Genomic DNA, 15,621 nt, shown 5'->3' with positions numbered 1-15,621 from the left:
TTTAAGAAAAAAGTTACTGAAAAGCGCGAGCGCAGCGAGCGCAAAATTTTTGAGTCTTGGAACACAAAAATACTCAAACAAGTTTGAAAAAAACCCGTGGAAAGTTCGGTGCTTTAACTTTTTATTAGCTTGAGGACTCAAAGAGTAAGCGCAGAATAAATGAGAAATTATGAAAAAACCGCGAGCGAAAGCTAGCGGTTTTTTTTTTAAACTTTGAGGAGTTAATTTAAGTAATCATATAAAAACAAAAATAAACAAGAAAGAGATGGGTGACAGCCGGACCGCCCCCTCCGCCCTTACGCCGCTACTGCCCGCCCGCGAGCATAGCGACCGCAAAAATTTTTGAGCTTTGGGTCACTAAACCACCTAAAGTTGTATAATAAACAACAGTGCAGGGTGGCGTATTTACAGAGTGTACATAGCCAAAACGCATCCATAGGAAACTGCTCGCTGATATTTTGTAATGCTGTTTTTTAATTTGTGATTTCAAAGTATACACGAATTTTGCGTACTGCTCGCGTATAATTCGTAGCTTAGACGTGCACATGCATCATTCCAATTTATACACGGTCATATTTAACTATACAAAATTTATATTGGGTAAAGCATTAAATAAAAATGGCTTTGAATCTGAGTTTGTTTATTAAAAATGCTAATTAAACAAAAATGTATGTTGCCTTCTAAATTATTAAGTCAGCCACAATTAAAGAGCATCTAAATAATACTATCTTAGCCACTATAGTTATCTTCTAAGTAAACCACTCTAAATACAACTCAGCATGATGGTTATATTTTAGCATCTTTTGTAGCAGGCATTCTAACAGTAAACTTCTAAAATACTATTAAATGACATCATAAAATATATTTAATTAGCTTCTAATTTTTCAACTCAGTACGTTTAAAATGTAAGCAAGCAACATGCAGCAAGCATAGCTTCTGTCACGGCTCCGGTGCTGCGGGGCTCCGGCGGTCCCATGCGAGCTTATCGTCGCAGATGGTTTTCACGCTCACCACCGCAGCTTCGGCTTGCTGGCCGGCTCTGCCGGCCAGCCTTAGCTGCGTCGGCGGGCGGTAAAACTACCTGCGCTTCAGCTCGCAGGCCGCCTCGCCCCTCCGCGCCTACGCGGTTTTGAATTGCACTCTAGGGGTAGGGCAGACAAGACTACGTGGAGTCGGTTTTGCAGCGATTCGTTTTCGTCACTAACTTCAATTTTTAATACAATGTTTTTTAATTGAACGAGCATTATTAATATTTAAATTAACATTAAATGCTAGGTCGTGTTTTAATCAAAATGGCGAGCATGCAACTGCTCGCGAATAGATTGGAATCGTAAAGTTTTTCGCGCCTATTCCAATGTATACACGATTAGTTTGCATGCGGACTAGCACTGTATATTATGAAACAAAGCAAGTTACTTTGGGCACTACAAAATATATGCGAGTATTTGCGTACTGCTGCTGTATACATCGGAAGACTATGTATAAAAAGTGAATTCCAATCTATTCGCGACTAGTTTCACACGCTTGCGTACTAGCCATGTATATACTGTAAATACGCTGCAGGGTGAAGTCGCGAGCGTAGCGAGCGCGAAAATTTTTGAGTTTTGGGACATAAAAGTAGTCTAATCAAGTTAGAAGAAAAGGTCTGGTACTGTCAAGTGAACAACCGCGAGCGTAGCGAGCGCGAATTTTTTTAAATAGTTTGTTTAAGGACTCTCAAATTAAACTCGGAATTAAGCAAAAATAAAAGAATCCGTGACTGGACCGAGAGCCAGTTGTTTTTGTTACTTTGGTGTTTCAAGTTTTTGTTAAATTGAGGACTTAAAAAGTAAACGCAGAATGAATTAGAAATAAAGAAAAAATGCAATTTTTTTTCTTGGAACAGATGTATATGCATATTATATTTTTTTATATTAGTGTGGGTTGTAGCGCGAGGCCCCCCCAAGCGCGAGGCCCTGTGCGATGGCACAGTTCGCACACCCCTAGGGCCGCCACTGTCTGTAATCTCTATAATTATAAACAAGCATATAGTGTATTTCACACAAAAACAAACATGAACATTATGTTCATGACCCCTAAGAATTTCACCGTATGTTTTCCTTGGTGGATTTGACCATTCAGGATGGTGTATCGCAAATAAACCTTTTTTCTATATTCCTCCAAATGAATACTTATGTACCTCTAGATATCAATTACAAACAATGATAAATGACATGTGTACTTGCAAAGGTTACAAGCACAAATATAACAATAATGAAACTGAAGAATAGAATTTAAATTAAAAACGGTCATACTTTGCAGTAGGTATCGCATATTTTCAGCAAATATATTATTCAGTGTTGGCTAAATATGAGCCTTTCTCGTAAAACATTTTGTATATCAGTTTAAGATTTTCCAAGTTTTACTTGGGGACAAGTTATTCCATATTGTTGACTTTATAGTGGACGGTTTCATAATGAGGACGTAATTTGCAAGACTTAAAGAACATTTTAGCGCACTTGGAAATGTTTCCCATTTCCTGTTTATAAATGAGAAATATGAAAAATAATATAATATTAAATCTCATATTATTTTGTGAAACAGTAACACATCCGTGTTTCTATTTTTAAATTATTGCGATTGATTTTACATTGTAAATATCAATACTTTCGTGCTTTATCTATTGACTTGACGTACGCATCATTCATCATTTTCAAATCATCGGATTTCCGTTCGGTATAAACTCTACTTTGTTTTAAATTAGTAATTACGGCTTTGACTATTGCCCTACACTGACAAACTGACACTGCAAAAACTTTTCCATAAAATATCTTAACTGAAGGCGTATTCGCGATTTCGGGGTTTCGACTCTAGGTCTCTCTCCACTTTTTTCTTCATCGTTTATTAGCGATGCCCCAACATTAAATTCTTATTTATATTCTGTGCCTAAATATGTTGGGCACCACTACCCTGACCAGGATGTCCCAAAAATATCTAGTGGTTGGCTGGCAGTCAGTCAACGTGGTAAATAGGTACCAGGAGTCTTCGCCAGCACCTTATTTATTTCCCTTTAAAATTAAGCTCTCGATAAGTTAGATTTTTTTAAAGAAAAGTTAATACATAGATGAATTACTGATTAGGGGGCTCAGAAATCGGTCATAGGTGAGTTGGAGTTACTAAAGTCTGCCACGTATGGATGCTTTTCCAGAAATAGTTTTGATGAACATATACTAACTGCCTGTTGTATAAGCCTCTTTCAGGCCATTTTCAAAATAAACTATCTCTTGCGTCATCCCCAGGAAGAACTAGGTTATTCTATTCCTAGTTGCAGTTTAAATTGCAGTATTGATCCGAAACGGATGATATTTTTGTACTCCCACAGCAACTCCTATTTCTATACAAAGCTTTCGTTTTAATGTTTTTGAAATAGATATTGGCTCTGAGTTTTCTTTGCCTATTTAAAAGGCCTAGACAAGAAAATCTCAATATAACACCCCTGTTTTTCCATCAGGGGCCGAAGAATTAAAGAGAATGCGTTTTTGATGGTTTCAAATTGGTTTGAATTTATTTTTTGTTTGACAAACGTTGAAGTGTTGAGAAATGGAAAAGTTATAAAAAATCCATCTTGTTGTCATACGTACCTGCTACGCTATTTCGTAACTCGGATACTTTCTGTAGTTTGCTAGGTTAGGGGGTTCCTACCCCCGAACCGAATCCGCTCGGGGTGACAAGTCGTGAAAAAAAAACGGCTTCTTGCATTTCGGGAGTAAGATAACATAATCTGTTCTCTCAGCCTGATCACCAAAAGGTTTTACTTCACATTATGGCTTTGACAACCAGATTCATATCTTTAGAAAGACCAAGTCCAGTTTTTGACTTGTACAGTCTGCCTATATAATGCCTCCATAATGGAATACGGGAGGAATTGGGTTGTGTCTATTGTTAGACCGGGTCAGTACGGCATTTTGGTCTCCGTATTGATCTGAAGCGAATGATATTTTCAGCACAGCCGCAACCACTAACTGGAATGGTTAAATAATGCTGCCAGACATTGTTCCTGCAGTTCCAAAATAGCTTGGACCTCTTTAGTAACACAGGACAATGACATCTTCCTTTAATAGAACTAACGATAATACATGTATGTAAGGCTATGAAGTTAATTGTGGATCCTACACTGCTCTTTATAATAAATTAGCGCTTTACGATGTGTGCCGTTTTTCTAGTCGACTTGAGAGGATGATTGCATAACTCAGTAGCGAGATTCTGAGACAGATTCGATTAATATTTAATATACCTAAAATACAATACAATATACACTCCAACTTGAAGATAAACATTGGGCATTTGCGATTAAAGACAGTTTTTTTGATTTTTCAATAAACTAAATCCACAATATTTTGAAGTTTTTAATCCATTAAACCTCCGTCTGGAAACTTTTAGCGGCAACTTTTACGAACTGACAAATTACTAAAATCTTTTTTTATTTTTATTTATATGTATGCTAACTGTGCTTTAATTGTAAAATGAATCCTGGGGTACGCTGCAAGTTTTTGTTCTCCAAATATCATGAATTTTCGCAAAGAACCGCCTGATTCAATAATAATAATTTTCTACTTGTTACGTATCCGTGTATGAAGCGGTCGTAGCATTCACTTCGTAGCGCAGTGCTACGAGCGTCTGACAAGCCACTCAGTGACGTCAGCTGTAGAGGCTTCGCGCCGCTACGACACGATCCGTGCTTAGTGCGTCTGATGATGTTGCGCGTATTATTATTATGTAATATTAATTTATGTCGCAAAAATTAAGAAGGGTGAAAAGTAGGCGTATGGTCTTATTTAATTATCGGGTGCTGAGTCTGGTAGGTATTAAATATTGAAAAGGTTTTTAAAAAGTTTTAGTTTGTGAAAGTTAATAAACGATAGGTATTATTAGTTTGGATAAAGTTCGCAAGTTGGGTGTATGGGGGTGGTGGTGCGTGTAGGCGCGCAGTGGGCGTGCTCTGGGCGCGGACGGGGCGGCGGCGCGCAGGGGGGGGAGCGAGCACGTGCTGCGCGCTCACGTGGTGGTGCCGGCGCGCTGCTCGCGTCCGTCGTGCTCACCGTATGAATAATTGTGTACGGAGTGAATGAATCGATGCGGCGGCGGCGCGGGCGATGCGGGGCGCGGGCGGCGCGGGGGCGGCCGCTGCGTGGAGGGGTGCGCCGCGGCGCGCCAGTCTCGTGCCGGTAGTCGGTAGTGCAGCCGAGCGACTCCGGGAGCCGTCCCCGCCGCGTCGTCGCTCGCTCGTAGTCGTAGTGCGCCGCCCGGCCCGCCCCGCGCCGTCGGCGACCGAGTCCATGGAAACCCAGAATCAGGATGTGGCCAGAAGCCCCGCTGAGGTGCCCAACGACCCGGGGTACGTCCGTAGTCCCGAGAAGCCGGCTCGTCGCGCTCTTTTCAGTGACTGATTGGTATTGTTTATCTTGCAGGAAGATGTTCGTCGGAGGCCTCAGCTGGCAGACTAGTCCAGGTACGCTCGTCGGTCCCTGGCCGCGCTCCGGCCGAGCCTCTCAGGGAAGTGCATCCGATGCACGGCCCGGCGACGGCTGACCGGCCGCTTAGGTCGCGGAAGACCGCCTCCTATGACCGTGAAATGGGAAACGCGAATCGTTTCCAGTGACGAAGTATCGTGTCGGATACATAAACACCGGTAAAAGTTTGATAATCAGCTGATTACTTAACGTGTTCAGAAGTTGTCGTTGTCGGTGTGCAGAAGTGGTGCACGTGATAATATCGGTGTGAGATGCATCCAGGGGGTATTAAATGCGTCGTGAGCGTGTGTAATATGCTGTAATTCAGTTATGTTATCGGGTTGTATTGGCAATCAGGTGTGCGGCGGCGGCCATGCCGGCTGCGCGCGCAGCCTCTGTCGACACTCCGACCTCTCCACCCCACGGGCTTGCGAGCTATTTTAGTTCTTATCACTAGTAAATTAAGTGGTAAATTCCAGTTACAGTTTCATAGCCGGCTTTTGCTCGAAACAGTTATCACAACATAACCTCAATCTCAAGTACGTAAAGCTCGGTACCGGCGCGTTTCCGTCAAGTCGACTCTATCTATAGTCTATTCATACTTAGTAGGACAGGACAACAATTGGCTTTAAGTAACATTTGTATTTGATAATTTAAACTTGTGAACTGTTTTAAATACATAAAGAAATAGTATTTATTGTTTTATTCCAATCCTTTAACGCAAATAGGGCAGCATCACTGAAAATTTAAATGTAGTTTCAATAGTTTTTGTTATAATAGTCTAATTCCGAAGTGAAACCTAGTACAAGTGAGTTCGATCATGATGTTAATTTGCGTGTCCTATTTACTGGGAGTGTAATGAAGTTCATCAATTCTATAGCGCGTACAAACAAATTAATTGCGCGCTGCATCACGCAAAAGGTTCGGTGCGCGTGCGCGAGTGATTTGCCGCCCGCGGTATTGGGTCGTGCGCCCACGCCGCACTTTGATCCTCAATATCTATGCCAACTTTGTTCTTCTCTGGAGATATCTAGGGCGCTGCATCAGCGATTACAAGCAAAACACTCGAGATATTATCGGATCTATCATCGATCGTGCGGTCTATACGGAGAACTGTCAGGAATGAGCTCACTACTAGCAACACTAACATCGTTAAACCGAACTGTTTGCAGTCATGTGCTACAATATCGCTTTGCAAAGCTACTTTTAGACTTCTTTTAAATTGTCCCGTGATGTGGTCCACGTGATGATCATTATCTGCCAATTTTCGTTTACTGTTCTCGTTATAATGAGCCTAGTTTTTCTTTCCGGTTCCGAGCCAATTTTATTCTTAACTAAACACACTGACGCCGGTTAACGTCCTGGGTAGAATTTGTAGAGAATTTAAAATTTAAACTTTAGTGACGTTGTTTGTTTAAGATGTTTGCACCTTACCGGAGTACGATAAGATAAATTTTGATATTTGTATCACGACACACGGACACACCAACTGTTATCGCATTTAGATAGGGAATGAAGCGCCCCAGTCCCCTTAATCTCAGCGTTACAAATATCTAAGTCGTCAATTATCGAGCTGTCTGAATTTTTCACAAAAAATCAATCACGACTTTCGATAAGTGTGACAGGTACATACTGTCGTACTACGTTCACGTCATTTCGCACTCGAACTAGTTCACACATGCTTATCATTGCCGTAAGATTTTCACTTACTGAAACTCATATAAGATAGTTGGGAAATAAATTGAATTTATAAAATGCGCGCGTAGTCCATATAAATTAGTGATGAAATATATTATACGCAAAGTCCGGCTTTTGCCTTAAAGCATCTAAATGTACTGGTCAATAAATTAAACTGTAATGGCAAAAATAAATTGGCCAAGTACGAGTTACCTGGATGTATTAATATTACTATCTCAGAATAATGTATTACATTCGGTAATGCGTTCTTGTGCTCCCGTGCTCCCAGATAATATTTGGACTGGTATTAAGGAAGCGCAGGTTATAAATATTATTTCATTCGTCGACCCCATCCAAAATGAACTCTAATAATAGCTTCAGTAAGATCTAAATTACTTACTTCTCATAATTTATTTCTACTAACGTCTGTGTCTTTCAAGGAAAATCGGTCAACTACTATTCAATACTTCAGTATATTATTATTAGTAAATACTAGCGGCATGTAGGATTTGAATGAAATTTTACAGTAAGCCAGTACTTTCTCACGATTCTACATTGTATAGAGGAGACCCCTTAACATTTCAACTTGTTGCTGTGTCAAAAGCCGTTCACTCTAAGTTTACAACATTATTGTCATGTTTCTCTCTACCCCAACTAATCATAAAGATATTAATGACAAAATCGTAATGACCCACGTTGATTTAGATACTTACACTGATATGGGAAAACAATATGACAGTTAATAGCATGGGAACGAATACACCAATTATACGTAAAATATTTAGTGGGAACTTACATCAAAATGTAATGACATTTTAATGCCTGTAAATGATACTTTCCTTCTGTGGATTTTGTCAAGCAATTTTTACTATCCCTCACCAGTATCGGACTAAGCAAGCGCGGGACCCGTCGCAAAATTATTGCGGGGCCCGTAGCAAAATTATCGCGGGGCCCGTGTCTCAAAAAGTAGCTAACTTTCAGCTAAATAGAAGTGAAATTGCGAAATAGAAATGACAGTTGGGTAGCCTATAAAGTAATGTTTTCAAGTAGGGACTTGACTTGAATTTTTTTTTTTGGGATTAGGAACGTGTCCGCCCTAGGCGCAGGCACGGGGCCCATAGCCAAAAAATGCTATTCTTGGTACATAAGTAGATGATCCGGTACTTTCCGTTACTCGTCGCCTTTCTTGCGGGTTATAGCAACCAGTCGTTCAACAAATGTTGGTAGATAAAGACTAAAATGGGACAAGGATAAGCAGTTATTTCAGTTCATATGTAATACTAAACTGACTCATTATTCAGTACTGTAAACTATTAAGACTGAAGTTAGGTGTTTCGTTTCAAACAAAAGATCCACTTGAAACGTTTTGTGGCGTTAATGCGATGCTTCATAGAGCAGACTGAACAAAATCTAAAACATAATTTTATTCTGAATAAAAGCATACCTACATATGTATCTACATTAAAATCACCTGCAGTCAGTTATAGCTAGGAAAATCATAATTTGCTTACGTCGAAGATCAAGTGTTAAGGGGGATTTTTAGTAAATTATAATTAGAAACTTCCCACCAATGTGTGCGGCTTAAAAGGAGGAAAAGATCTCGTGTTTGGTTCTCTTTGAACTAACTAATGTAAGGTTTACGATTATTTTCTTCACTATGAAAGTTTGTATTCAATATTTAAATACTGAATCAAAATTTCCCAGAACAATATTTCTGTAATAAACGAAGGAGTTCACTGAAGTTCTGAAATCGTTCAAACTTTTCGCCGTAAACATAACTGAAAAAGTATTTCATGCAGTCGTAAAACCGTTTGACGGTTTACCTTAAGAGAATAACGATTTAAATATTGAAAAATATCCTTCAGTAATTAATGCAGAAGTTAGCTTGGAGTTAGTACCGTTCAGCAGTAAATGGTTGATGGCTGGTTGCGTTGCCCCCAACACAATACAGATGCAAACGGGATCGACGCCGAACTCGTTACGGTTATTATCAACGACGATTGTTTGCCTCCACCGTGTTCGTGCGCACTTCGTCTTTACTTTTACTGAACCGTTTTGTTATACAATTCCCTTTGACTCTTTTATGAACACGCTTCACGGATTCAATGACCACTTCATGATTGGAAATGTTAATTCCGATAACGGTACACGCAATTCTAAGATTAATACATCTTACTCAAAAGTAATACGACGACCCAAAGATTTATTACAATTGTCATGGAATGATAAATACTATTTAATGTTTGTACGATCAAGACAGATTTACACAGATAATAGGTAGGCAGTTTTGAACATGTTGGAATTTTTAAAATGCAACCAATGACAACGATATGTTGTGCTATCTATCTACGTCGAGAGCAATTCTATTTTCATTTCGAATAGAGCATCCGTAATTTGAACTCGGTATTGGAGGCTTAATTTTATCCTGCTTTCACAGTAGACAGGTAGGAACAGCTAAAATAATTACTTCAGCTTGGCATAACGAGATAATTGCTGCATAGATAAACTCGAACAATTCCTTTTAAACGATAGAAATTATCATTCAATTTCCCGTCAAGACAAAAGCTCGCGATCCCGTTGCGCACTCTGAAAGGGTCACAACTCAATTCCTAAGTCGATTGCGAGGAATTCACCTTCGTCGTCATCTATTATTAATCCGGAGATTTTGCATACGTTGAATAATGCAACACCCAAGTCTGTGATGCAGAACGAACGGATTGTCTTTATTTAATTTCCACTTTGAGGGAGGTTCGCGACGACGACGATGTTGCCGATTCGCGAACTTCGTACCAATCAGGTAGAAACTTAGTGTTCCCAACGTTAGGTATTTGCCTTGGAATCGGCTTCCCTAATAAGCACGGATTAAATCTCTGTATAGTATTTATTGGAAAAGCGTTTCGTGACATCAGGATTGAGCGGTTAACAAGTAGCCTCCACAAGTAGTTTCTGACTATATTAAGTTCTTCGAGACGGATTTTCAAGTGTAAAACGAAACCGAGCTCGTCTGGTTGGCCCAAAAAACTCCACAGGTGCTCTCACGTTTAAAGTTAAATGTAGTAAAATGATACAGCATCATTTAATATCTTAGAACAAAAGTCTTAAACGTTTCATAAAAGCTTTAGTACAATATTTTAAATACTAGAATACATTTAAAACATCTTGCAATGTAATCTACTTTCTTTAATAACGTTTCTGTCGGCGTAACTACTTACATTTGAGGCATTGCTCTATAAATTATCTAAAGTATACCATCCGAACAGGCGTGCATACGTCCATTATTTACAAACTTAAAATAGTTACTGCAGCGATTCTAAATCAATGTGGGTTATTGAAAGGCGCAGGTGCTCATCAAAGCTTCAAAGCGCATCGGGCTGCATTAGCTAGAGGAGAACATTATTCCGTAGTTCCCGAGTGATCTGACAGAGAAAAGATTTAGCAAGTGGCTAGAGAGGAAAGAGTGCTCCCGGTGAAGATCCAACCGCATTACCGCAAATCGTGGTATAATCCCTCTTACAAAGCGCGGTGGTCGTATATGAGCAAACAGCAGTTTGGGAGTCGGCTAGGGACCGGATACACGTTTCGTTTTGCCAGTTATTTCGGCCTGGCCGCAAATAGACATGGGAATGCGTGCGAACACTTCTTTACTGAACATAAATCAGGAAAGATAAAAATTATAAATCATTGACTCGCGACTGGCTTTTAGCGAATGATGGACGACAGGGTTAAGGATTTTTTGTTTGTGGATATTAAATGCGTCAACACTAATGATATCAGTTGTATCTATCGGATTAAAAAATATTTGTGTTTGTAGATAAAATCAAGATACAGTAGCGCTATTTGTTTCTTTTTATGGCTTGAAGTTATCGGACAGCGCAGGCGCAGCATCTTAAGCGCCGCTGTTGGTAATAAAGTTTTTGTTATAGTGTCGCGTTGAGCGATTGGAGGCGTAAATAAAGAAATCTCGTTGAGTGTACACGTGTGAGATGCGCCCGTGGTGATAGATAACTATTTTTATTGTAAATACTCTGGAGATTTAAGTAGAAGAGTTTTATCTTTTTCCGTGCAGATAAAATTAGATTAAATAACTCTTATGTTTTATATTTCTGTATCTACTTGTCTTTTTGGTGATAACTGATTGAGCTGAATACAAATGTGTTTCATAAAACTCACTAATAATTTCTGTCATATCTATTTTCTTTTATTGCACTTCTTTGTCTGCCGAAACCGATTTAAATAAAAAATATTGTTTACGATAGTTTTATGAAAATTACATACATTTTGCCAACACTAAATTCGTCCGTCGCTCGCCGAGATTTAACTTTATATCATGTGATTTAAAGAGTTCTTATAAATCTTATAATAATTGTTGAGGGCGGTCTGAATAATGTCAGCGTTTGTTATTTTACAATGTCGTTAGTATTTATGGAGACGTTCGAATGTTTGTAATTTCTCCGGCGAGGTCGACAATCCGGCTCGGTATTCTCGTCGTATTACCAACAAGGAGCATTTCTCCGCGGCTTGCATAACTCGTGCAATCCGTGCATCCAGACGCACATCTGGGAACGTTCGGGGACGACACACGCCGCTGCGTTGTTGTCATTACTCATCTGTCGCGCACACGACTTCATGCTACCGACCCGCTGTCACCGTCTACGAAATGACACATTTCACAATTTCTCTCCCACAATAACCGACTTTAAAACTTCGGCAGCACGACATAATTCCAATTCCCAAGTTTTTCGCTGTTACGTCCATACGAAACTTGTTAAACGGCGGAGCAGCGTGTCTTCAAACGACATGCTAATTGACGGCAGCGTGAAGCGAGCTAAAAGCTACGACTATTTTTTTTGAATTTTAGTCACGGTGTGATATTTGTTCTACGACCAACTAATAGAAAATGCTCTCGATTTTGACGTTATGATGCGTGGCTTCGCGTTACTAGCAAAATATCTTCTACAATGTAGATTTCAAAAGTCTGACGTTTTTACTTTGTATTTTGATCTGAGAACTAATAGGAATTAGTATTCTTGAGAATATTTCCTCTTAAAAATGTCATGCGAAGCTCGATGTAGTTATTTTTATGCGTCAGTTTAATTAACACTCTGACGTTGGTTATAACTTGAGTAGATCGTATCTTAAATCAGTACGATATGGTTATCAGATTTCGCAATTGACGCTTGTTTGTGATGCAATGCGTAACGGCGTAGTTTTTTAGGGTACCGTAGGTGCGTATGGTAACAAGACCTTTCGGTATACATGAGCCACCTCATGACGTTATGCCCGAGTGTATGCCGTCGGATTAATTGACTCTGTGACTTGATTTTCAAATAAACTCAGGAAATAGTTAACATCTTTAACACACCTTTGACACCTTTCCTCCTTCCACTCGGTTCGATTTGCCTTGACCACCTAAAGACATTTCATTACGAAATCCTCCTTTAGCGTCGTCATACACACTCTTGGCCGTTTTTTCTAAGATAACATAGAGATTTGATAACAACAGCTGTCTGATAATAATTTAAGCGCAATGCGTGTGTTTAGTATTTAATACCTAAAAACAAACATGTTGAAAATTTTATATTTCCTTATTCAGTATCAGACCATTTTAATAAACCAGCTAAAGACCACTAAATTAATCAGGTGAACAAACCACATGCCTACAATTTTAATAATACGAATTTATTTCAAATTCAAAACAAACAGTCAGTAATCAATTTTATAACATAGAGCCGCGGTGTAGGGTTCAATATTCCATAAACATTTTTTTCATAATGAAAACCTTTAATGAATGAGCTCAAAGATAAGATTACAGCAGCTCATAGTAAAATATTTATGTTTATCCACTTTATTTCCCCATCATTTTTCTTCAAACAAGACTAGCTATATAACTACTTGCTCAATTTTTATAAAATTGTTCTAGATCCTTTAGAATTTTTTTATATAATTCTTGCGTCTTCCTTTATAAAGGAGGGGAAAAAATAACTGTTGACTTTCCGTAATAAATATTTGTCTCAGTGGTTGGAAGAGATTGTTTTGAGTCCTCCCTGTAGAACCTTTTGGTGTTTGAAGAAGGACGTTAAAGCGTCTTTATTAGTTTCCCGGTACTTTATGTTTACTGAAACGAACTGATACACAATGTTTATAAAATTTCCTGAGTTAATTGAATTACGAGAGCAGAATTTAGGGGAATCAATGTTAACATCTTTTCCTTTACCTATAACGTTTCTTGATAGTCTCTTGTATATTACTTTCATATCAAAGAGTCTTAAAAATACGCGATTTACAATACTTACACATTAGTGAATCGTAACTAAGTACTTTTGCCAAAATAAAAAATGTAGCTAAAATCTAGTACTCAGAGACCTAATCAATTTATAAACAAAACAAAATAATAAGTACACCCTTAAAAAATAAAAAAAGAGTAACTCTTGTATCTCAAAAAGAAAATTAAAGGCCCGCATAGACTTTTTCGCACACCCGCACACAGTCGGATCATATCGAACAGAGCTGCACGTTGCATGCGTGTGTAGATAGGAATTAATACAAAGCAGTCTTTATCCGTAGCGAACCTTGCGTGCTTTGTGGCTGCTGCACTCCAATCAGTACGCGCCCTTAATTAATTTTCTAGAATCATCTGCCCTAGATACCTTAGTCACGGTAAGAAGCTACGTGATTTTTTAGTAAAATAGATGTCCTCTTAAGATTCCACCTTACCTTATTTTCATTTAATGTTTTATGTAGATTGAAAGTCTTACCAAGGAAACAGTCTTAAACGGGTATTTTTGTTGCTCGGGTAACTGGGTAGAGGAGTTCAGACAGACAGTCTTTCCTTGTACCTAGCTGCGTCCAGCGAGACTGGATGGCAATTTTGAAAAGGCTAGGCAGATCAAAATGACTACTTTATAGCTACTATTTACTTAATAATATAAAGTGTCCCTACCTTTGTTTACATTTTAGTACACAATTATCACAAAGTTCACACATTTAATTAGATAATGTGGTTGAAACACATAAATAAGATATTCTTAGACATTATTGACATGACTCGGGTTTGTGTGTGTGTGTCTGCATTAGATTAATATGTATGTCTGTGCAGACTGTGGTATTTTGTAATTGAATAGATATTTCAAGTAGCAGACAATATGGAACGGAATAGATTGGAAACTAATTAGTGGTTACGATAAAATTAAGTACAAAAGTAACTTTGATATGTGTATCTATGTAATATACTTATGAGATTTGACATTTTCTAAATGACTAAATTGGTATGACAAAGAAAACCAATTTATCAAGTTTAACTTTGCGAGAGTTATACATGCTTGCAAAAGATACATCTATAAGAAATGGAGATCCTACAAATCAAAAATGCCAGGATACCTTATGCCCATATTAAGAAAAAAAATACGCCAAGCTTTATCCACACGTTAAGTAGACAGATGTACAAAAAAAAGTCTATTTAGTCTCTGATTATACAACGGGCTCATAAGTATGTACTCAAAATATTATTCACGACATGAAACAGCTTCTCTAAGACATATTACTATTCCGAGCAGAGGCGAAGGAAATCACACATATCCATGTCCCATTTTATTTAGCCCTAGTTCTGTAAATAAATGCTAAGCGGTATTTTATTAACTTCCCAACTTGCTTATTGTTGAGGGGAATAAAGAATTTGGTATGGCGAAGAAATATACTGTACTATGCTCTTAAATAGACATATCAGAGGGATTAGCCAAGACGCATTTCTAAAATCACAAATAGAAACGGTAATAACGTGATTCGGAATGTCAATTTTATGATACGCTTCACAAACCCTTTGTGGATTCATTTTATCTCCTGTACTAGGTACAACTCTTAAGATTGGGCATTACTATTTTTAATCCTAGATGCACAAAGAGAGCTTTTACTTACATTTTAGAATTCTTACCGAAATGCTTTGCTACCAGTTGATTCTCGAATTATTGAGTAACTTTGTCATATAAAAAACAACAGCCTATGGTCGTCCAAAGAGAATTTAGCCAAAAATAAGCGATCACGTCCGCATTATCGAGTTCTTTCAAAGATTATTGTCAACTGTGTTCCGATCACCCTTAATATGAAATGACGTGGTTAGCAAGATCATAGATGGACGTATCAGTTTGTCAGGTATTTAGCTTCATATTTTATTTACAGACGTTTGTGACGTCACAACCCCTGATGTAGGTTGAGTGACATCTTTTGATTTCTTCTGTGGAAAGTCAAAGATATATTTGTTTTTGCTTTGAGCCTCTCAGATAATATTATAGTCGAGTGAAGTTATAATCTGGTGGAAAGGTTGGGAAGTTTTTTTTTATTGTTTGTAGATTTCACTTGACAACAATATATCGTCTTTATTATATGTAGGTTAGCCGAAAGTATCATACCTAAAATGCTACGAATACTTTGTAAGGTCAAATACGAGAACAAAATCACCACC

The 15,621-nt window shown here is 38.4% G+C and overlaps 1 protein-coding gene across 5 annotated transcripts in view; it reads left to right on the top strand.

Annotated features, from left to right (window-relative positions):
* The first annotated feature begins 5,075 nt into the window (after window positions 1–5,075).
* LOC124631093 (RNA-binding protein Musashi homolog Rbp6) overlaps window positions 5,076–15,621 on the top strand; it is a 461,305-nt gene continuing 450,759 nt past the window's right edge. For 2 of the 5 annotated variants that reach the window (XM_047165261.1, XM_047165258.1), the window contains exons 1-2: window positions 5,079–5,374; window positions 5,448–5,488. In XM_047165261.1, the coding sequence (XP_047021217.1) occupies window positions 5,133–5,374; window positions 5,448–5,488 (283 nt within the window). In that variant the 5' untranslated portion in view covers window positions 5,079–5,132. Of the gene's footprint in view, window positions 5,375–5,447; window positions 5,489–15,621 lie in introns of all 5 variants that reach the window. The other 3 variants (XM_047165259.1, XM_047165260.1, XM_047165262.1) reach the window with 3 other exon arrangements.

The sequence above is a fragment of the Helicoverpa zea genome, chromosome 6, assembly GCF_022581195.2.
Source record: "Helicoverpa zea isolate HzStark_Cry1AcR chromosome 6, ilHelZeax1.1, whole genome shotgun sequence".
In the NCBI taxonomy this organism is placed as follows: domain Eukaryota; kingdom Metazoa; phylum Arthropoda; class Insecta; order Lepidoptera; family Noctuidae; genus Helicoverpa; species Helicoverpa zea.
This window is presented reverse-complemented; position numbering and strand designations above follow the sequence as displayed.